Below are 21,996 nucleotides of genomic sequence, written 5' to 3'. Positions count from 1 at the left end.
CATGGCAGCAGCCGGAGGCGGTGTGCGCTGCTATTCCCCCGTTTCCTTCCTCAGCGGCCGGGCTGGAAGTTTAAAAAAAAAAAAAAGAAAGAAAGAAAGAAAAAAGGAAAAAATTTCTAGGGACACAGGGAAAGGAAAACAATTCCTCGTCACGTCTGTGGCGTCTGCGAAACCGTCCCGAGAAGGAAGAGGAGGATCCGCGGATCTGCGGGCGGAGAGGCGGGAGGGGAGGAGGGCCGAGGGGGGCCGGGGTGCGGGGCTGCAGCCCCCCCGGCTCGCCGGGCTGAGCCCTCCCGCAGCGGGGGAGGGAGCGGGGAGAGCAGAAGGGGCCGGGCCGGGCCGCCTCGCTCCCCCGCCCCGGGGGGTGCGCCGGGTGGCACCCCCCCGTCCTCCTCCTCCTCCTCCTCCTCCTCCTCTTCCTCCTCCTCCCCTTAACTCGGCGGCGGCGGGCGGGGCGCTTCGCTTCGCCCTCCGCCGGCGGCGGGATGGCCTCGGCCGTGTTCGAGGGCACTTCGCTAGTGAACATGTACGTGCGGGGCTGCTGGGTGAACGGCATCCGGCGGCTCATCATCAGCCGGCGGGGCGACGAGGAGGAGTTCTACGAGATCCGCACCGAGTGGTCGGACCGCAACATCCTCTACCTGCACCGCAGCTACTCCGACCTGGGCCGGCTCTTCAAGCGCCTGCTCGACTCCTTCCCCGAGGACCGGCCCGAGCTCTCCCGCTCCCCTTTGCTCCAAGGTCCGGGCACGGATTCGCCTCTCCCCGCTGCCTCCCCCGGAGCGGTCGGGCGGGGGTCCCCGGGGAGGGCAGGGGACGAGCGGCGGGACGGGACGGGACGGGACGGGGCACGACGGGGAGGCGGCATTTCGCGGTCGGAAACTCCTCCCGGGCCGCCGGTTCCCACTGCGCCGTTTTTATTATTATTACGGATTCTGCGGGCGCTACGTCCCTGCCCCGCTGTGCCCCAGGGGAGGACCCGTGGGGCTGTGGGAAAAGGGCTGCGGCGGACAGCCCCCGCGTGTCGGCGTGTTGTTTGCCACGGGGACTGAGGGGGAAAAAAAAAAAGGAAAGGCTGCGTCGCTTTGGCAGTGGTCGGAGGGAGTGTGGAGCGAGCGCAATTCCTCGCATAACTTTCTGCGAAGCCAGGATTGCAGAGCAGTCCGCGCTGCGCTCATTCTTCCTTCTGGTTTCCGAAGGGGGTGACGCAGCCCCGGGGACCCGCGCTCGGGGAGGGTTGGGGGGGACCCGTCCGTTTTTAACGGGGAATATTTTCGAAGACAGTGCTGCTCTTCGCTGTGAATTATTACAAGCGTGTCGGGCGGTGCGGAGCATCTATCGTGTAGGTCGATGTGCGCTTTTCCGGTCTCCCCAGCTGTCCGGGTAGTTCTGCTGAACGGGAGCGGAGAGAAGCCGGTACCCCGATGTACGGTTTCCTCCGGCAGAAGCTGGAGAAGCTTTCTCCCGAGCCTCTCCTCTCGCCATCCGGGGGCTGCGGCACCCCGCGCACTGGGGATTGCGTGGGGCAAAGCGGACCGCTCTCGGTGCCGGGTCCCGGCGCGTCCCGAGGCGGTGGCATCGCCCTGGCGTCGCGGCGGTGCCGGGTGCCCTCTGCAGGCGGCCGGGGCTAGGGGCTGCGGAGTGGGGCTTACTCCCCGCTGGTCCACTGCCGAGCCGCCCGTCCCCCTTTTCGCCTCTCTTAAGTGCCACCAAACTTTGCTTTTGCAAATTGTCATCCTCGATCCTTCCCTAAGACTCGGAGGCGGCAACCTTCTCCCACCTTTCTCTAGGGACCAGACCCCGGTAGAATCCACAATGAGAAAAGCGTCAGAGGAGGATGTGAAAAATGGGAAGCTAATAGAAGCAGATGGTGATCTATTCAGCCTGGAGAGGAGGTGGGGGTTTATTCTGCAGCAGAGACCAAGTACAGTCAGGAGTGGCTTCTCAGCAGTCACCGCATGCTTCACAACTGCAGTAATACTCCTTAAAATGAAGCTGCTAAAGAAAGTGATTTTGCCGAGTGTGCTTGTGTTCTGAAGTGACTGCCCACAGCCTGTGTGACTGCATGACTCTGGGACATAGAATCATAGAACCATAGAGTCATTAAGTTTGGAAAAGCCCTCTAAGATCATCTGGTCCAAATGCCCACCTGCCATCAATATTGCCCACTAACCCATGTCCCTAAGTACTACACCTACTCTTTTCTTAAACACTTCGAGGGATGGTGACTCCGCCACATCCCTGAGCAGCCCATTCCAGTGCCTCTCCACTCTTTTTGAGAAGAATTTCTAATATCCAACCTGACTGAAAGTCCCATTTAGCCAAGTGATGCTGATGCAGAGCCCGGCTGTGAGCGGACACTGCATGACGCATAGGTGGCCCTTAGAAAACCTCTGGGGTGTGCGTGGTTTCTTCATGTCCTGTTTGAAGGCAGAGGTTCTTCTGCCTGCAGCAAAGCTCAGTATATTTAACCCAGCGAAAACACCTGGTGAAAGCACAGTCTTGTGTGTGAGCATTCAGTCGTATACATCTGCATGTATATTTTCATATATACATCATGTATATGCATAAGAAATGTGTTTGTGTGTGTGTTTATCTTTATTAAGGAATCTGAATATTAGCTGTGCCTTTTTTCTGGAGGAAGTGGTGAAACGTTGCAAACCAAATTTGCATTGCATTGAAGGAGTCCAATACTCCTACAGATTTGGTTAAGGAGCATTAAAAGAGCTAGAATTACCCTACAGCTGTGTCAGGCTACTGTGTGCTACATATGAAGGATATAAGGAGTGCAAGGCTAAGCTTTTTCACCTTTCTAACTTCTTTACAAAAAAGATGCTGATCCTGCAGGAGCCGGGGCTTTTATCACTGTCCACTCCCTCTCCTGTTCCTTGGATGTCTGGGTGCTTGCAGAGGAGGGGATGGGAGGTATGACATTCTGCACCTGCTGTCGCCTTATCCGTCCTTTGGTAGGGGGGAAGAGGAGGCTCTGGGGGTGTGACACGCCTTTAAGAAGTGACAACACTTTGTAGCAAAGTGCACTCCAAGCATGCATCTGGAGCACATTGTGATGCTGAGTGCCAACTGGAGGTATCCTACCAGTAAACAGGGCCTGGTAAGTGCCTACCCGCAGTGTGACTGAGTATGATTCACTTCTGGTATCTGATTTGTGTCTGAAATGTGCCCTTCCCTTCCTCCAGGCAAGTGCACAAAAGAAGATCACAGAAAAAAACACGGGCTGGTTCACTCTTAATGTCACTGATCTGTCTGTTTCTGTATGCAGAGTGAACTGCTTTTGTATTTAAATTTCCTTATGTGAAAGACAGCCCTGTGGACTTGGAAGCTGACTCAAAGCCAGTGATTTAGCAGTAGTTGCAGCAGACCCAATGGACCCAACAGATTTTGGAAGTAACGTATTAAGCTGGGAAAGTACTCTTCCTTTAACCTCCTGTTTTCCCTAAATATTACTTCTGAGGATTCTTGGATAAGGTTTATCCTAAGACCTAGCCAGGCTTCAGTGCAGTCACACATCTGGCCTCGGTGCAGGCATAGAATACAGAATCACGGAATATCCCAAGTTGGAAGGGACCCATAAGGATCGTTGAGACCAAGTCCTGACAGTGCCAGCCCTTTCAGTTCCCTTCCCTTTCAGGTTTCTCTCGCCTGACTGTTGCCACCAGGGTTTATCTGTGGCTCCCCAGAGCTTTTCTCTTATCATCTGCCATGCTGGTGCTCAACCTTTGTCCAACCATAAAAGCTGTTCAGCTGCAGAGGAACCTTCCTGTGGAAGCTCTGTGCCTGCAGCATGCTCATAGCACTGAGCAACTCCCTCCTCTCCAGCATTAGCCCTGGGGCAGCCCTTCCTGGTGGCTGATGCTGAGCTCCAGCTCTTTCCTGCATTACCAGGAAGCCATGCACCAGAAGTGCTTGGGAAATCCTCCAGAGTTGCAGCCTAAAGGCCTTGTGCAGAGCAGAGTTCCTGAAGAGCCATCCAGGAACATTATGTTTTCCTGCACATTTCGCTGTGAGTGCTGTATTCATAGCTTGCAGTTTTCTATATGCTGCATTACACTGTTGTTGTTTACAGGGCCATCTGGGAGGGTGATTTATGCAGAGACAGAACTCCACAGAAGCAGCATAGTGGTTTCCATAGACGGCAGCTGTTTGGGTGCTGTGACAATGCAGATAAATACACCGTATCTATTGTGCTCTTCCCATTGTTGACATTGTCAACAGTTCATTAGTGGGGCTCACTACAAGCGTCTGTCTGGCAAACAAAGGATGCTGCTCTCGGTTATCAGACTCTAGCAGTGCTGTGAGACCGAAATTGAGTTTGGGGCTTCTGGGGTTGTTTTTTTATTAGCTGAATTTCATGGTTCATTGGTAATGATGGAGATAAACGGAGCTTGCTGTGTCGTTATAAAGCTGGGCACAAGTCGCCTTTTTGTGGTGGACTGAGGCAGTATGTGTATGGGGGGGTTTCGTGGGGAGGAATGGAAATGAGGTTGTTTTCTGATGACAGGTCTCACCTGATAAGAAACCAGCACTGAAAGTTGCTGTAGGAGCTTGCATTTTTCATTAGGCATTGACTGCTTTGCTCGCTTTTATCTTGTGCTTCTTTGACATCTCGTTTCTTATGGCTCATCAGGGATCAAGGCGGAAACTCTGCGGGGAAGGGCTATCTGCTGAGGTCTGTCACTGGGAGGTGCCATTTCTCCATCTCTTAATAACCCTTCCCAGCAGCTGGAGGTCTGGGCTGCTCATCTTTAACTGGGGAGTGTGCCAGGGCCCTCAGGTGGCCTCAGCCACATCCCTTGCTCTGGGCAATGTCACTCAGATGGTTTGAGCTGTGCTTTGTGCCATCCATGTTTTTACATCTGCTCTGTGTGAATTGTCAAGGAAGCAGTGGCTTGTGTTAGTGCTAAGACCATGCAGGGTTGTGAAAGCTCTGTCTTTCAGTATTTAACAGATTTATTTCAATATCTTCAACTTCCAAACACCCATCCTCCTGCATGGGTTGGACTCGATGATCTCTTGAGGTCCCTTCCAACCCCTATGATTCTATGATCCCTCTTTTCAACTCCACTGTATCTTTTTCTTTGCTCCTTACGTAATGGCACCAAGATGTATCATGTCGGTGATACTGCATGAATAGTGTACTCTTCGTAACAGCTTTAGGGACTGCAGTGGCTTGTCATGTGCATGAGGTGGATGGATTTCCCTGTGTGGGAACAGGCAAATGTGTCTTCCCCGGGAGAGGAGTGCTGTAGAATTAAGGAAGAGGCATCTGCAAGGACTACAAGTGCTGCCCGACTAAAGCCACAGCCATAGCTCTGGGATCTTATTCCATGTGATGAGAATCAGATGCCCTAGAAGACAGTATAAATCACCCACAGAGAAAAGTTATATCCCGCTCTCTTGTAATTGGAGCTCTATTATCCCTCATTGTCTCTAATAATCTGCCCTTCTCTGGATCTTATCATGTCTTTGGACCAAAGGGATTCCTGTGGTGTTATTTCTGCGGAATTATTGAAGAAATGTTGTGTGAAGCAATCTTTCTCATCTTATTTTTTCTGTTGGAATTTTTTTTTTTGCCTCCGAATATTCTTTTGTCCTTCTAGCAGCATTTATATATCCAGAAGTCAACTGAACATGGCTCCCAGCAGCTTGCTCTGACCCTCCTTTGGATGGGGGATTGGACCAGCTGATGGCCTGAAGTCCCTTCTGTTGTACATGGTTTTGTGATAGCATGTATCTCCTCATGGCTGGGACCTTCCTGCTCTATCCTCATCCTGGAACGTGGCTCTATTTGCATATACGTGGCGGTTTGAACTTATCTGAGGGAAAGAAGGAGTAATGAAGGAACAAGGTGTAAAAGATTGAGCATTGTTGTATTAATGAATACTGTCAGTGGGGAAAAGCAGCATATCTGCTGTTGAAGCCATGCAGGCCGGTCAGGAGAGAAACCAGAATAGCAGTCATCTGTACAAGACAGCTTAGGTGTCTTCCTTAAAGATCTGTAATCTGTAATTGCCACTCATGAATTTGTGCAAAGAGATAAGGATGGGCTCAAGATAAGAATCTGTAGGCCGTAAATCTTCATTGCAGGGAGGTTTAGCAAAACACTGAGATTTCTGCATGTTTTTATCTGCATTTCCTTTTTTCACTTTGATATCTACTTTGCTGTCTTCTTCACAGGGGTTGGGGTGAAGATTAGGTGAGGAGAGCTCAATGCAATATTTTAATCTTTAAATGCATACTGTGATACATAGAATTAATAGCATCACTATTCCATCTTGCACGTATCTTCAGAAGTACACTTTGGTTTCTGTTCTTGCTCGGTCGCCTTAGTTGGTGAAGTTTTTAGTGGGCAGTGTTGGTGGTAGGAGGGTGGTTGGACTAAATGTTCTTAGAGATCTTTTCCATCCTTAATGATTCTATGGTTCTATGATTCCATAACTAATTTGGAGAAAGCAAGAGATCTCTTGGATATTCTTTGTTCTTCTCCTGATCAAAAACCTCAAGGGGAGTCCTTCAGACTGGAGAAACAGGGTTTGCCCACAGTTTGAGGTCATGCTCACATAGCAGCTTGTACATAGCAACACCTCACCAGAAAAACAGATGATTTTGAATCATCACCAAGGAGTGATTTATGAGACATATTTGATTTAGGAATGGATTTACTCTTTCTTGCAAGGGACTAAAGAACTCCTGAGACAAGTTATTCATCAAGGGCATCAGCCATCAGGGCCACGTCACAATCTCATTACAAGCTGTGTGGTGCTTTAGAAGTGGTTGTCAGCATGTCATTAGTTGCAGACTTGGTGGCTCATAGGGCAGCAATAAGACAGGCTCTCTAGGGTGGATGCTGACATCACTAACTGGCTCCCAGGTCATGCTCCTCATCTGCTCAGCTCGTTTCCTGCTCCTTCTGGGCTCTGGGCCTCTCCCACACCACAGCTGAGTGTGCCAGGGACACAGCTGCTTGCCTGATCTGCAAGGCTCCTGCAGCTGCTCTGGCACCAGGGTCCCAGAGCAGGAAGGATGCTACAGGCCCATGCTGCTGTTTGTGCTGTGTTTTTTCACAGATGTGTTTCTATGTGTGAAGTTACTATGTCTGCGTGGTCTCAGATTGTGGGCAAATCCTGTTCATCCAGTCTTAAAGACTCTGCTTGAGGCTCTTGGTCAAGAAAGTGGCAGGGAAGATGTGAAAGGGAGTGTCTCCTTGCTTGAAATTAGGTCACTGGTTGCAGGGGCTGCACACACAGCAAAACACCGCTGAGAACAAATATCCCAGGTGCGGGCAAGTGCCGCTCTTGGTCACCCGGTGTGCCTGCATTGTCCCTCTCTTGACCCAGTGTGTGTGCTCCCCCATGTGCAGGGTGAAAAAAATCCTAGAGATTTGGCAGAAGGCTTTGTAGTGAAAATAAATATAATAGAGCCAGCGAGGCTCCCGTTTACCTTAAGTCCTGTAAACACAGGTGTTTGTAGTATTTAAATCACTTGAAATGATAATTAATTCTCCAAGCACAGTACTGGTAACAAGACAGAGAGCAAAGTTTTCCTGGGAGGAGTTTGCACATGTTTTCAATTAGCAGTCAGCCAGCAGCCAGGGCTGAGGGAAAGGCATGAGAACAGCATTTCACCATGACCTCACTGAGAGATTTCCCAGCTTTGAGCTCAGCTCTGTGGCATACTGAACAAGTGGAAGAAAGCAAAACTGGTTCCAGGCTACTGGCTGCTTTATTAGTGTTTTCTCTTTATTTTAGGGCAAGCTGCCTGAAAGGCAGGGACACACTTCTGCTCTGTGGACAAAGACAGAGGCTTGGGACGCCCTGTAGCTTCCATACAGATAATAGAAACACAGAATATTCTGAGTTGGAAAAGACCTATAAGGATCAGCAAGTCCTACTCCTGGCTCCATGAAGGGCCACCCAACATTCAAACTGAATGTCTGAGAGCATTGCCCTAATGCTCCTTGAACTCCAGCAGTTTACTTCCATGGGGAGGCTGTTCCAGGGCCTGACCCTCCCCTAAAGCAGCCCCATGCCATTCCCTCTGGTCCTGTCACTGTCAGCAGAGAGCAGGGATCAGCACTGCCCATCCGCTTCCCTCATGAGGAGCTGTAGGCCGCCATGCTGCATACGTGGCTGATATGTGTACAGCAAGTCCAGCGTGCTCACCTCGGGATACCATGGCACGTTTGTGTTGGGGCTTGTGACAGCAAGCAGCCAGGAGGGCTGGAAGGAAGGGAGGGGAGGGACTGGGCTCTGCTCCTCCCAGTGCCTGTGCAGGCAGCATCTGGCTGAGGGCAGTGCAGATGTTGGGCTGTAAGCAGTCCCTCGGGTTGCGGGATCACAGCCCACAGTAAACTGAAAACCACTGGCACATCTGCTAACTCTTAAAACAGAGCCTTTTAGACACGATAAATGAGAGCCTTACAATCTCTGTAGCTCTTGCAGAAGAAATTACAGGGCTCAGCACATATATATAGGCAGCCAAGTGGTTTTTGTGTGTTTGTGCTGCAGCACAGGAAGGCCGCTCCCCTGCAAGCTCAGTTCCCTGCTGACTACAGTGGGTCAGCAGCTTTGCACCCCAGTGCTGCACATCCACAGATATTTGGCACATATGTAGGCATTTGCCCCTGCAGATGTATCACTTAATCTCCTTCCTATGCTGTCCGCCTTTTGGTTTTGATATCAGTAAAAGCTTCAGTAGGAAACAGTGGTTACTGTGTCAGATGTTAAAATGTTCCAGGTCAGTTTCCCTGTGGGTTTGTGTGACGGGTGCCCCTCCAGCAGCCTGAACAAGAAGGGCTGGATTTCCTGGTGAGGGCAGAGAGCTGTGAAGCCTCCTCCAGGGTGAGCTGTGGAGGTGCTGCAGGCCTGCCTGGCTTCTCTCGCTGGGGCTCAGCAAGGCTATGCAGAGCTGCAGATGCCTCTCTTGATTACTAATGAGAGAAAATTCCAACTGCTTGGCTGCTTTTCCTCAGAGTATACAGCACACTGTTGTTGGTGAGGTGGATTATTTTCCCTTCCATCAGTCATGGGGAGGCACATACTTGCAGATGGGGCAATGCGGAGCTGCCCAGGCCTGCACACACCCAGCAGTCAGGAAGATGAAGTGTGCTCATCTGCAGGTCAGGGCTGAGGTATCAAGCATAGCCCAGCTAACACACAGTCTGTGGACCTGTGCAGATGAGTTAATTCGTGTTTACAGCCTTTCAGAGAGTCTCAGGCTACTTGACTGTGGTCTATACCAGCCAGATCAGGATACACTGCTGCTGTGCTTCTAGGCCTGTCTCTGCTGTCAGAGGAGGGAGCATGATGTGCCAAAGAGGTGGCAGTGAAGCTGATGCACACAAAAAAAATAATGCAAAATGAGGGATGTCGAGCAATAGAAAGGCTGATTATTTTACGTGACAACCATCAAGTAAGCCTGGCTGCTCCAGAGACAATCTCGTTTTATTCAGGGCGTAATTTGAGGAGAGCTGGCAGCTTCAAAGTCACACTTTTGTCTGGAAAGTTTGTGTGTGGTCACATCACACTGGTAACACAACATGGACTGATGCAGGCAGAAATATTCTACGAATGTTGAACCTAAACTGTGCGGGTACCTTTGTCTTTTAAGTAGTCTTTCTTTTGTCTTTTAAGTTGTCTTTCTGTACCTTTGTCTTTTAAGTAGAGGTGGTTGCACACACGGGAGACTGCACTTAGACAAATATAGCACTTACAACTACAGCATATTGAGGTGACTTCTCACAGACTGTTTTGCAGATGTTTCTTTTTCTTTTTTTTTTCATGTAGATTGTTTGGTTTATCAAGTCTTTTTCTAGTCCAACTTTTAATTATTTTATTTATGCATGTATTTCTTCTAACCAGTGAATCTTGTTGACTTCAATAGTCTCTTAGGTATTTCAGTTCATGTGTGTATCTTACGCACTGGAAAAGCTGCACATATGTAGAGGCAAATCAATGGTTGGGTTAGAACAAGTGCAGTTGCAACGCCAGAAATAAAGGAGCTGTTAAAGAGATGTCAGATACTGGGGTTTGTGATTTCTGTGTTCAGAATCACAGAATTGGAGGGGTTGGAAGGTACGTATAGAGATTATCTAGTCCAACCCCCCCCCCTCCCCGTACGTTATATTTGCATTACACGTGTATGACCTGTGCTGGATTTCCCTGGCCCTGCTAGGAGAGAGGGAAGCTGTGGACACCCTGCAGAGTATACATATGGAATGTGGTATTACACTTGAAAATCGCTGTATCGAGCAGTTCAAAATTAGAAGCATTGTAAAGCATCTTTCTGGACAACAGAATACAAAATTTCCATGTCAGCTTTTTTCTGCAGCTCTGTGATAATTCCGTAATTAAAAAAAAAAAAAAAGGAAATCCAAACAGTTGTTTTGCACTTGAAGAACATGGTGCTGAGAAATATTCTGTGGAGTTATCATTGGGATTTACTTTTAGAGAAATACACGTCTGCTCTCAAAGCCTTGTGTTTAGTTTGTGTTTTGTCTTTTCCTCTGCTCTGTGGGTTGTTTTTTGGCTTACTTAGGTTTTTTTCTGCTTTCTATTGACAAAAAAAAATGGATGAATCATGGTTCTTGGAAGCGGAAAACAGGCATTTTGATTATTGTTGCTGGCAATGCTGTGTAGCAAAACTGGGTGAGGGTGTAGGTGGTTCTACTTCTGCTTGTCTTGCAGCTCCTAGATGTGATCGTAAACAGCTCAGGCCTGAGACTGTATAACTACACCCACCTTTGTCTGGGTACACATTTTACCATCAGTGTGGGTTAAAAGAAGTATTTCTGGAAGGCATAATATTTGAGTTCTTTCCACATCTTCTTGAGCTGCTGCTTCTGGCTGCTGAAGTGCGTGTATGCATGAAAATGTGTATGAAGCCCATGCCCACGATATGTTTACTTTGTTTCTAGGGCTCATCACAATAAAAGAAGCCCATGATATAGAAGCCAGACTTAATGAAGTGGAAAAGCTTCTGAAGACTATAATAAACATGCCATGGAAGGTGAGTAAGCCAAGTTCCACACTTATCCCAGCTTGACTCCGCCTTGATGGTGACACACACTTGCATGCATATTAGAAAGTGATGGTCTGTGCCAAAATGTAAAAGCAGCAGCAAACCACTGAGTATCCTGGAGAAGTGCTGAGTGCCAGAACCATGTAATGGTATCTCCAGGCAGTTGCTTGTAATAAGTCTTTCTGTTATACTAGGGAGGGGTGGAAAGGGAGAAGAGAAACAAAACAAAGTGTTGGTAATAAAATTTGATGTCTCTTTCTTTTTTTCTTTTTAAGTATTCAAGATCTGAAGTAGTCCTCACATTCTTTGAGAGATCTCCTTTGGACCAAGTTCTAAAGAATGACAATGTCCATAAAATTCAACCAAGTTTTCAAAGTCCAGTTAAAATATCAGGTAAGAGTTGTTTGCTTCCAACAGTCATCTCAAGAATTAAATAATGAAAATTACTTTATTTGTTGTTCTTTTTGTTCTTTCTCCAAGCATCTGGCAAAAGCAGCAGTGAGAATATTAAATAGTATTAGGGAAGAAGGAAGGAGAAACACTGTACCTTGAACACAGTGTGTGCAATTCTGGTCTCTCTCCCTCAGACAGGAAATAATTAAACCTTAAAACATACAAATAAAGGACAGGGTTTGAGATGTTAAACAGCTTCTCTAAGAGAAAGGTCAAAGAACTACCCTTCAACTTTGGAAAGAGGTTAACAGTAGGGTTATGATGCAAGCCTACAAAGCTGTGCATGGAGGGATTATCCTGTACTTCTCATCAAGCAAGAACACCAGTTATCCAGTAAGGCTGGTAGATAATAGGCTCTAAAAAAATGAAACAAAGGTTAAATAGTGTGTTGTTTTCATCCAGAGCTTGGCTAGGGAATTAAGTCATTGTCATAGGATATCATGGAACTGAAAGCATAAATGATTTCAAAAAGGAATTAAGCAAGCAAATGGAGGAAGAGTTGGAGACATTAGCAAGTTTGTAAACCACAGACTGCTGGAAGGTAAACTGGAGAGCAGTATCATTCTATACTTGTCCATCCTTTCAGCCCACCCTCTCTGAATCTGCTACTGTCTGTTATTAAAAGATATTACAGACATTTTGTGTGTATGGTTTTGTGTTTCTCTGTTGAAAAGTTTCCTTTCAGCCTAGTGGGAACTGCAGATTTCTCCTTAAGAGCTTGCAGTCTGTGAGCTATCCAATGAGGTAGCAATTTTAGTGTCACTAAAAGGGTTTATTTTGGTGAGTAGTCCTCCAAGGTGTGTAAGATCATTAGTATGAAATACATCAGCTTTCATAGATACTAACAAGTACTTTGGTTAATGACTAGGAAGTATGTCAGCATGCTAAAGATATAGACAGTGTGTCTTAAGGATTGACCTCATAAACAGGGTAGACTTCTTTTTTTCTTACTGGTCCTGAGCTCTGGTACTAAGCAAGTTAGTCATGGATGAAATATTCTTTTAATTAAATGGTAAACTGCTTAGGAGCCCACCAATTGCTATTTAGAAACATGCTGTCTCACTCAGAGTCTCAGTGAAAAATGTGGTCTTGCCAGCTGGTCTGGTGCCTTCTCACAGAGCCCCTGAGCACAGGCTGCAGTGCAGCACAGGATGGTACTTTATGATCAGGGAGCCCCAGGGGCCATATCACAAAGGAGATGGTGCTCATCTGGCTCTCTGAGCCTGAGAGGTGGGAGCCAACAAGTGTGTTTAATGTTTCTATTGTGAGTAGGAGCTTTGGCTGATGTCTTGAGTTGATGTAGAAATCAAAGGTGACATTTCTCATGTGTGTGTTCCCTGACATTAGTTATCCTCCAAGGGCTGGATGTGGTTTACATGCTTTGGTTCTTAGCACCCAGATGTGTTTGCAGCACTGAACCCTGAGAGCACAGTCGTTGTTTTCTGTCCAAAATATGTTGCTGCTCTGTGAGGGCAGGGGCTGCAAAGTGAGTCCTTGCACCTGCATATTATGAAATGAGGGATCTGAAAGTACATAGGTGACTCTGAAAGTAGTGTCTCCTATTTATTTCTATGGAAATTACAACAGATACAAAGAGCACAGTAATACAACTTGATAGAGCAAATTTTCTGATGCAAAACACTGTTTTTCAACACTGCCACCACCATTAGCTCTGCATTTTCACCAGCAATGAACAAGAGCCTGCATGCTGCTCTTGTGAACATCTGCATCAGGAAAAGTGACCCACTGTCACCACAGCTGAAATGCATCCCCCTCTTCTCACTGCACTCACATACACTGGTCAGTCTCCGCAAACATTCATTGAACATCGATGAATGTCAGTGCATGGTGGACACAACAGGGAGAATAGGATCAAGAGAAAACTAAATTCACAGTGAGGGTGTCTGGCTGAGAGGCAGAGGCTAGCAGTAAAGGGAAACCTCCTGCCAGCCTGTGTGTAGAGGAGCTGTGGAAACCATGTTAGCTGAAAAGTTACGTGTTATGTTTGAAAGTGAGCTATATTTATTTTAGTAGCTGAATCATACCTAATTAATTGGAGGAAGATATACATAACTATTCACAAGCACCACATGGTAGTTTGTTTCATCATTTAACTGGTTGCTGCAAATAAAATTTGAGAATTTAGGTGGAAATCTGATGATAAAATGATATTTGCCTCATCTGAATATTGCACGCTGGGAGTTGTTTTGGAGTCCAGCAGTGTTGTCAGTAGATGGCAGTAAATGTTAACAAAGCGGTTCTCACTGCAATGAAATTGTGTAACTTTTAGGTCATGGCAAGGACAGTAGGAAAAATTGTGGTGTTCTTGTTGGTCATAGTGCAGCTTTCTGCGTGGCTTGTAGACTCAGAAGTGTTGTGTTCTGTGAAAAAACAAACTGCTCTTCATGTGGTCCTGTTCAGAGTGGTGAGTGATGGGGAAGAGAGGAAGCTCCCCCTCTTTGATGAAAGCTGAATTTGAATTTATGGTGTAAATTGTATTTTGCAGCACAATGCTGGCTCAATATTGGTCGTGGCTGAATTGTGATTCTGCTGGTTTTCTGTGTTTTTACCACTCCCAAATGTTTTGTGCTGAAACAGGCTGCAATACCATGCAGACTGACCTTTTTCAGAAAAATGTGGAACTGAGTTCTGGTTTGACTTTTATGTCATAATATGCAAACATACGCTTAAAAAATTACCTCCTTCCTCCTCCTCTTCTCTGCTCTTTAGTTAAAAACATTTTCCCTGGTCGTGAGTGAGTGGAATTAGATGTAAGTTTAGCTGTTCTAGACTGGAGACTTCTTACAAAGTAACAAATGAGTAAGTAGAATTGAGGGTAGTGTAGAAGACAGTATTGGTTTACATGTCTTAATGATGGTTGTTCAGTTGATTTGGAAAGTAACTTTTTATTTCCTTTCTCCTGTTGTGGGCTTTTCTTCTTCCTCATCCTTTCTTTCCCCTGTCCACTTTCCCCTTCTCCTTCTCTTCTTTTTTTCCTGCTTAACTTGTTCAAGCCTAGGAAATCTGTACAGGAAAAACACAGTCATGAGAAATGGTAGATTGCAGCTATACAGATAGGATCCCATTCTGCTAAAAGTGATGCATATGTTGCCACTGGCATTAGTGGGACTGAAACAGGGCCTGGCTTCAAATGCTCTGTATCAGGAATCGATGATGTGAATAAAACTGCTTAAGCACTGACTATTTGTAGGTGTAAGAAGCTGTGAAACAAACTGTTTCTGCTTTCCTGTACAGATTTTCAACATTACATGCACGTCCCTCTTCACAATTGTGTCAGCTACGTATGATGTGCAGTTATGTCCAGCTTTCTGTTTTATGGACTCACATCTAGTTTCTCTTTATTCTTCTGACAGAAATCATGCGATCAAATGGATTTTGTTTAGCAAACACTGAAACAATAGTCATCGACCACAGTATACCCAATGGAAAAGAGAAGCACCTGGATGTAGATTCGGCAGAACACTTGTAAGTGTGGTTTATCCACGAGTAATGCTGTCAGGCTTCAGATAAACAGTCACTTTTTGTTTGTTTTTTTATTTCCGTAGCAAGGTGCTACTCTCTGTATAGGACCAAGAATGGCGCAATTGTCATTTTAAGTGGTTAAAGGTTACTGGGCCTGATGGCAAAGGCTTCATCGTTCATTCCTTTAAAATGGATAAAATGTCTTTCTTGGTCCTGTCTGTAAGAAAAAAGCCACTGCCAGGTGAGAACAGAGGAACTTTTTCTTCTTCTCATGACTATGAAGTGAGCTGACTTGAGCCCAAATGTGGAAGTTAAAAGATCCTCACAGACAGACTATCCCAAGTATTTATTAGGGAAGCAAAAGGCAATTCTATGAGGAAGGAAATGCATCCCTGAACTATATCAAAGGAAGCTGGGCAGCTGCTCGAGTGCTGCTACACTCTTTAAGTCGCTGAAATGTATTTCGTTAAGGGGGAAGGATGTTACATTAGCTTTAATTGTAAATTCTGCCTGATAATATGTGTAGGCATTTTGGGGTCAGAGACCAGTAACCAGGAAGGCTTCAATTTAGATCTTAAGTCACTGCTGTATTGACAGATAGGTACTGATGGAAGTCAGCTCCTGTTGATTTCTGTCAAGGAAAGTGATTGATGTTTCTGTGAGCTTCAAGTAATGAAGCATTTAAATATTTTTAATGAGAAACATTTGCCTACATTTTCATTAGAGCAATCAAAATGATGGAAACAGAGTGCTAGAAACCTGATGGAGGCTTTATCTTTGAATTCAAGGCTCTATCTTGGCATGTTTGAAATGTGATCCTTGCCAGTCTGCAGTAGGTTTTAGTGCTTGACAGGATTTTGTCAGAGCCTGGAACATATCTGGCTTCACTGCCATTTCGCAAAGTCTTTCTATTAATTTTTATAAGGAGTGTTTAACACTTACTGTTTTGAGTCTAGAACTTAATAACAGCATTTAAATTCATAAACTTATATTATTGAGGCACTGGACATAATTCTATGAGGCCAACATCTGGACCTGGAAGTTGATAGTTTGTTGTAGATCATGTTTTAGTATCAAGAGTGATAAATGATCTCCCTGGTCTAGTGTGAGGTGTCTCTGCGTGTAGCAGAGGGCTTGGATCTAGGTGATCTTAAAGGTCTCTGCCAGCCCAAACCAATCTATGATTCTGTGACATTGTTAGAGCAGATTACCAAAGAAAGCCTTTTCCTGCCTCACTGTTTCAAAAGGTTTTGATTTAAAAGTGTGCTTTGGCCTAAGCAAAAACGTACTGGTCTGGGATCAAAAACTGCTGTCATCTAGTTGTCATCCCAATGTTTGTCCTAAACAGAAAATCAGAAAATACCAAGGTAGGAAAATATAATAAGAACTGAACGGTAGGTGTGGTTTCTCAGGAACTGTGGTGGAAGAAATAAATCCAGAATAACAGCTCAGCATTGTGCATCTGTATTTTAACTTCCCCGAAGGAAGTTAAATTGGGTACAAAGAACTTAATACATTTTAAATGTCTATTGTACATGGTGACCTATACATGCCCTTCTATAGCTCTGTTGTTCATGTGGGGGGTAGCAGCCAGGAAGTAATGGCACTCATGTAGAAAAGCTATCTTGTAAAGACTGAATTTTTTTTTAAATACAGTAGTTCTCTATATTGTGAAGTGTAAGCTAGTAACATGGAAGGGAAGTTTTTAAATCTTTCAAAACCCTATGCAGTTTTGTTTTCTGTCAATTTGGATTTACATAATTCACATTAGACTTAATTCCTCGTGGACTTGTCTATCTTCAAATGGGGAGTTTTTTCTTTCAGTAAAAATCCATATGGATTGTGGCTGCTGATGTACTTGAATCAAACATTTTGAAAAGCAAACTTTTTTTTTTTTTTTTATTAGAGACACCTGGAAACATTCATTTACCTAGACCCTGCTGCACTGGTTAGCTGTTGGATTGCTTGCTGGGTTAGCCAAGTTGGAGTTGCTTAGTCTGTTGTTGCTTTTTGCTTCCTCCATTTTCTCTCTAATTTTAGTTGAGAGAATACCACATTGTTGCAAAATGTGGTGAACCCAGTGTGCTCAAGCCTCCATGTGGCAAAAACAGCTCTTATTTATTTGCTTCTTTCAGTACTCTGCAGTGCTTCTCAAAGCAAAGGTGGTAAATAAATCCATCCAAACGCTTTGGTTTTGTTGCAGAGGAATACCTTCCTCTGCCAGGACCGTTTGCACTTCTGTCTCTCCAGCCAGCAGCAGGCAGCAGAGGCTTTGGAGCTGGACATTCTGTCCTTTCAGCAAACTTGCTCCTGTAACAAGAGTGTATTTTCAGGACGGTGCTGGTGCTGGTGCAAGCATCTTGTTGCCTGCAGGAGAAACTTCCATGTGTGGCAAACAAAAAAAGCAGCATGGAGCTGGTAGAGTTAGGTGCAAAAAGTTTCCAGGAAGACAAAATCCTGTACTCGACAAGAAAAGGAAATGCTGCTTCTACGCTTTTTATTCTTAAATGGAAGAAGTTCTGTTCAGGTACTGCTTGTACATAATGCAGTGAGAGTTCTGTGAACTTTATTTTGAGGAAAGACCTGTTGGAAGTTTGATGTGTTACACAGCTGCTAGCTGTAACTTTGATTTACTGGGTTTGGGATCCTCCAAGCCCTACAGAGTACTGCTTTACAGACTCTGCCCTCTCTTTTTTTCCACTCCAGCAAGGAATGCTTTCTGCCTTCCCACAGCATGTGAATGTCACTGCTGTGTAGCTCACATGCTGCTTGTAGTACCATATCAATACTACTGAAGTAGCCACTATGTGGCCTTCCATGTACTATACTCTAATTTTCTATAATTGGCAAGAGAAAGAAAGTAAAGTCCAAATAGCTTTCTTGCTTCCTTTTCTGGCACTGTCATTTTGCCTGCCCCACTAGTGTTTCATAACCTCTTGTTTTTGGGCCTCTAGTGGTCTGTAAGACAGCACAGCATTAGCTGGGAAGTGACTGCTGGAAACTAAGTCAAATCCCTTCTGCACATGTTCCCACACACGCAGGCAAGCAAACAACCTGGAGGGAGCAGAGGAATGAAGGCAGTAAACATTTGAAGCTCAGTTGACACTGAGTTTTTACATGGTCAAAAGTAAAGACCATAGCAACAACACTGCAGGAGAAAATCTTTGAGTTTCTGTTCACAAAGTTGTGGTCCTCATAGTTTAGAATTGAGGAGGACCAAGCAGGAGTGTGGAAAAGAGACAAAGCCTTCCATGTCACTACATTCCAGCATGTATGGACTCTGCTGTCCAGTAATCTATGATGCTTTCCAAGAAACTGAGTTTTGAGAAGAGGTAGGAGTGGGAGATGTTATCTGTTTCTTTATCCTACCAGTCTTCTTAGATCTTCTGAAGTACTTGATTTTTAGGGCTCTCTAGGTTGAGGTTGGAAGGATGTCTGCAGTTGCATTGTTTAACTTCAGGAGTCCAACTGCCATACAAAGCCAAATGCAGGGAGGAAACACTCACCCTTTCACTTCATAGGTACAAGTTCAATCTGGATACAAAGGCAGTTTCCGTTCTGCATTTGTGTGGGAACTGAGGTATTTTGTGTCATTGCCAAATGCTATGAGAACAAAACAGAAGAATGTGGATTTCAGCTTCATGACTCACTTTTCCAGAGCTCACTTGCTGTTTCCTTCCTTAATGCTAGTAGCTTTGAATGTCAGAGAGGATAAAATAATTTGCATGCGTGCATTATGGTTCTCATTGTCCTATGGCTGATTTATAAACTTGGCTGCATTGAGGAGAAGGTGGATGGGATCAGTTCTGAGTAGTTTCTCTGCAATTTTTCTGGACTCATAAAACTTAATTTCAGAAGTATCCAGAGTGGCCTAATAAAGGCTATGTCCCAGGAAATTATTTATTTGTTAGTAGAAGAAAAGCCCTAGGAGTTGAAAATGAATTTATCATATTTTTGATCCAGATTGACTTCATCTGAATGTAGTAACTGGATGTCATGAGACAAGTTCAGGTATTGTAATGGCAAGTGCTGTGAAGAATAAGTGTCATACTGGAGAGAAGTCATAAAAAGCCCCTTTCACTGCAGACTGCTACTTAAAGAAACTGAGAATTTGCTATCCTAACATGCTGTGTGTCTGTGTTTTGGCACAGTTGTAAAAGGGAATAACTGTCTTGTTTTACTGAAAGCAAACTCCTTTGCCCATTCATCTCCATGGGTTACAAAGAAGATTTTCTGTTTATTTAAGGAAATGGAGGGCAATGTTTTTCACTTATATCTCAACCCTCTTTAGTGAGTGCTGAATTTTTGTTTACATAAGTGACAGAAGGTGTAATTTTTGATCTCTCAGCATTAGGAGAATGATATATAGGCTGGTGTCACAGGAACTGTAATTTCATTATTCACTGTTGATCTTCATGGACTTTGCTGGAGAACTTCTTGTGTATGTTTGAATGTCAAGCTGCCAGGAGAGGGAGTGAGATGCCGATTTAAAAAAAAATAATTGGGACTCTAGATCTTGCAAACTGCCTTGCAAACTGAGCTTCACAAAGCTCAGGCTGTAAACCAGCATTAGAAGTACTACTACTGCAACACTAATCTGGTGTAAAGCAAGTCCACACATTACATTTACTCAGAAACTTAACCTGAGATACCGGTAGAGACATTCTTGCCTACAGCTCTTCTTCCAAATGACCCCCTCAGAAATGTCCTCCAAAATTTCCAGGGATCAGTCTCCAGGTATTCTAGCCTTCTCCTTCTCCCCCAGACATTTCCTTCCAATTCCATCCACTTCAATTTTTTTTAAATTCATATTGATGATTTTTTTTTTCATCAATATTAATGACTTTTTGCATCAAAAGAGGAGTGGCCAGTAGGGCGAGGGAGGTTATTGTTCCCCTATGTTCTACCCTCATGAGGCCTCAGATGCAGTGTTGTGTCCAGGAAACTCCTTACTCAGAGAGTGGTGAGGCAGTGGCACAGGCTGCCAGAGAGGCTGTGGGTGCCCCATCCCTAGAGATGCTGAAGGCCAGGTTGGATGGAGCCCTGGGCAGCCTGAGCTGGTGGGTGGCAGCCGTGCCCCTGGAACCAGATGGTCTTTAAGATCATTCCAATCTAAACCATCTTATGATTCTATGACTTAATGCCTTTTTTTTGTTTGTTTTGTTTTAATTTCTCCTTAGGTTTGAAAGTGTGAGTGACTTTACCTCAGAGCTAGAAGACAGTGATGACCCAACAGCTTATGTCACCAATTTGACATACTACCACCTGGTCCCGTTTGAGACTGATATTCTGGACTGAGTCTGTTCAGTGCCACGGTCAGCCAGCATCCGGCCAACCTCTTCGTCCATAGGCTCTGCTATCTCCAGCATTGCATCTCTGTGAATAACGCTGTGCAGGCAAGACCAACAGCTGAGAAGCTGCAGCAAGTACACCACAAAGCTGGCTTTGTAGTCTGGCCTTCTGTTGTGTCTTGCAGAGATGTCTTGTGAGGAGGTAACTGCTTCACTGTGAACAACAAACTCATTTCTGTGAAAGCAAGGCAGCAGAGGCCTCCTGGGGCTTGAGGAAATCTCTGCAATGTCTGTGGTAACTGCAGCTCTGATACAGCCACTAGAACTCATGCTGTGGTGTGCTGTCACCCGTGCTTCTTGGCTTGCAGTGCAAGTTGAGGCTTCCTCTTTTAGGATACCACCAGAAACTTCCCCGGTTTTCATGCCCACACTTCTTGTGCTGTGTAAGCGAGAAGACAAGCAAAGCAGCTGAATTTTGTCAGTTCCTTCTGCAGTTGCTTAATGGAGGCCTTGCAGGTCACTTTTTGCTCAGCTACTGGATGACTGGTGCCTTACATGAGATGTCAGAAACACCATTGAGTGCCTCCAGGATACAGAACACATGAGCTGACTGCTTTACGTCTTTTAATCATGGATTTTTATATAATCACTGAAGAGATAACTGCTCTTTCCAGGAGTAGTAAAGCAGACAGCAGCTGGCATTGCAATGGACTACACACAGTGTTTAGGTACCTGAATGATGTCAGAAATCTGGAGAGTTGATGAGAAAGCTGAGCTGCCCTGATAAGAGCGGTCAAGGCTACGACAGGCACTTGGATATGGATTTTGTCACATGGATCAGAAAATGTGAATGGTGCTTACAGTTGTTTACATCAGAGAGATAGTTCCCTATGTTTTTTGTATTTCTCCCCAGAGGATGGGGAGGAAGCCAATGAGATTTATGGCGTGTTGGGACTGGAAAAGAATGATAAGCTATAGTGTGCCTACAGTGGTAGGAAAAACACCCACTCCCGGGCCATCCTGACTCATGGAGTCTGTCTGACTTTCTGAGCTAGGCCTGCAGGGCCGGGTGCAGGCCTCGTTATCTCGTGAATGCATTGGTGACAGTGGGAGCACGAGCAGGATTGGAATCTGCAGCCTCTTGACTACTGAGTAGTGCAAGGTTAAAATCTCTTCGAGGTCTCTCTCTTGTGGAGCACTATGAACTTCCACCTCTCACAATGAGGGCTCAGCACCTGCTGTCGTGACCTATGGTTGGGCTTCTTGTGATCTAATTGCAAACATGAAATTGAAGGGTCTGAAACATGAAAGAGGGCATTTTGAACGTGTTTCCTTGTATTGGGGCTTACATTGTCCTGAAGAAGTTGGTACAACTCCCTCCCTTTGCAGACTTTTCGTTTCTATCTGTAGAATAACAGTCAAACAGCATTTGCTAATGTAAATAATAAATTATTTAGAATCCTAATTCTTTTACACAGTATGTTTTTAAAATATATTTTAAATGAAATAAAATATAACTCACCTTCAGTACACTTTGTGCAGCTTAAGATGGTGGCTTCCTTCTTTTCCTTTTTCGCCCTCTGAAGAGTCTTTCACAGTCACACCCAATCCTCCTTCTTTCTCCAGTGGTCTTGAAAAAATGCTGGGTTTTGGTCAACTTCTCCTGTGCTGCATGTGCTGCCTGTACTGCCAATACACGACATATTCATGTGAAACCTCTTAGCCCCACTAC

The 21,996-nt window shown here is 45.2% G+C and overlaps 1 protein-coding gene across 1 annotated transcript; it reads left to right on the top strand.

Annotated features, from left to right (window-relative positions):
- The first annotated feature begins 400 nt into the window (after nucleotides 1–400).
- On the top strand, nucleotides 401–21,729 carry PXDC1 (PX domain containing 1). Its single transcript, XM_065753247.1, has 5 exons — nucleotides 401–741; nucleotides 10,934–11,025; nucleotides 11,313–11,430; nucleotides 14,865–14,976; nucleotides 20,154–21,729. Exons 1-5 carry the CDS (start codon nucleotides 486–488, stop codon nucleotides 20,269–20,271), a joined length of 696 nt encoding a protein of 231 aa, XP_065609319.1. The 5' UTR covers nucleotides 401–485; the 3' UTR covers nucleotides 20,272–21,729.
- Nucleotides 21,730–21,996: the final 267 nt, after the last annotated feature.

The sequence above is a fragment of the Cyrtonyx montezumae genome, unplaced genomic scaffold, assembly GCF_038088225.1.
Source record: "Cyrtonyx montezumae isolate F1298 unplaced genomic scaffold, pur_monq_1.0 scaffold_8, whole genome shotgun sequence".
Taxonomy (NCBI): Eukaryota; Metazoa; Chordata; class Aves; order Galliformes; family Odontophoridae; genus Cyrtonyx; species Cyrtonyx montezumae.
Note: the sequence above shows the minus strand (reverse complement) of the source record. Positions and strands in the feature narration are given on the sequence as shown.

Coding starts and splice junctions, on each gene's coding strand:
- PXDC1 (XM_065753247.1), top strand. CDS start 486: ATGGCCTCGGCCGTGTTCGAGGGCACTTCGCTAGTGAACATGTACGTG. Junction 11,026..11,312: donor TAATAAACATGCCATGGAAG/GTGAGTAAGCCA, acceptor TTTCTTTTTAAG/TATTCAAGATCTGAAGTAGT. Junction 11,431..14,864: donor AAGTCCAGTTAAAATATCAG/GTAAGAGTTGTT, acceptor TTCTTCTGACAG/AAATCATGCGATCAAATGGA.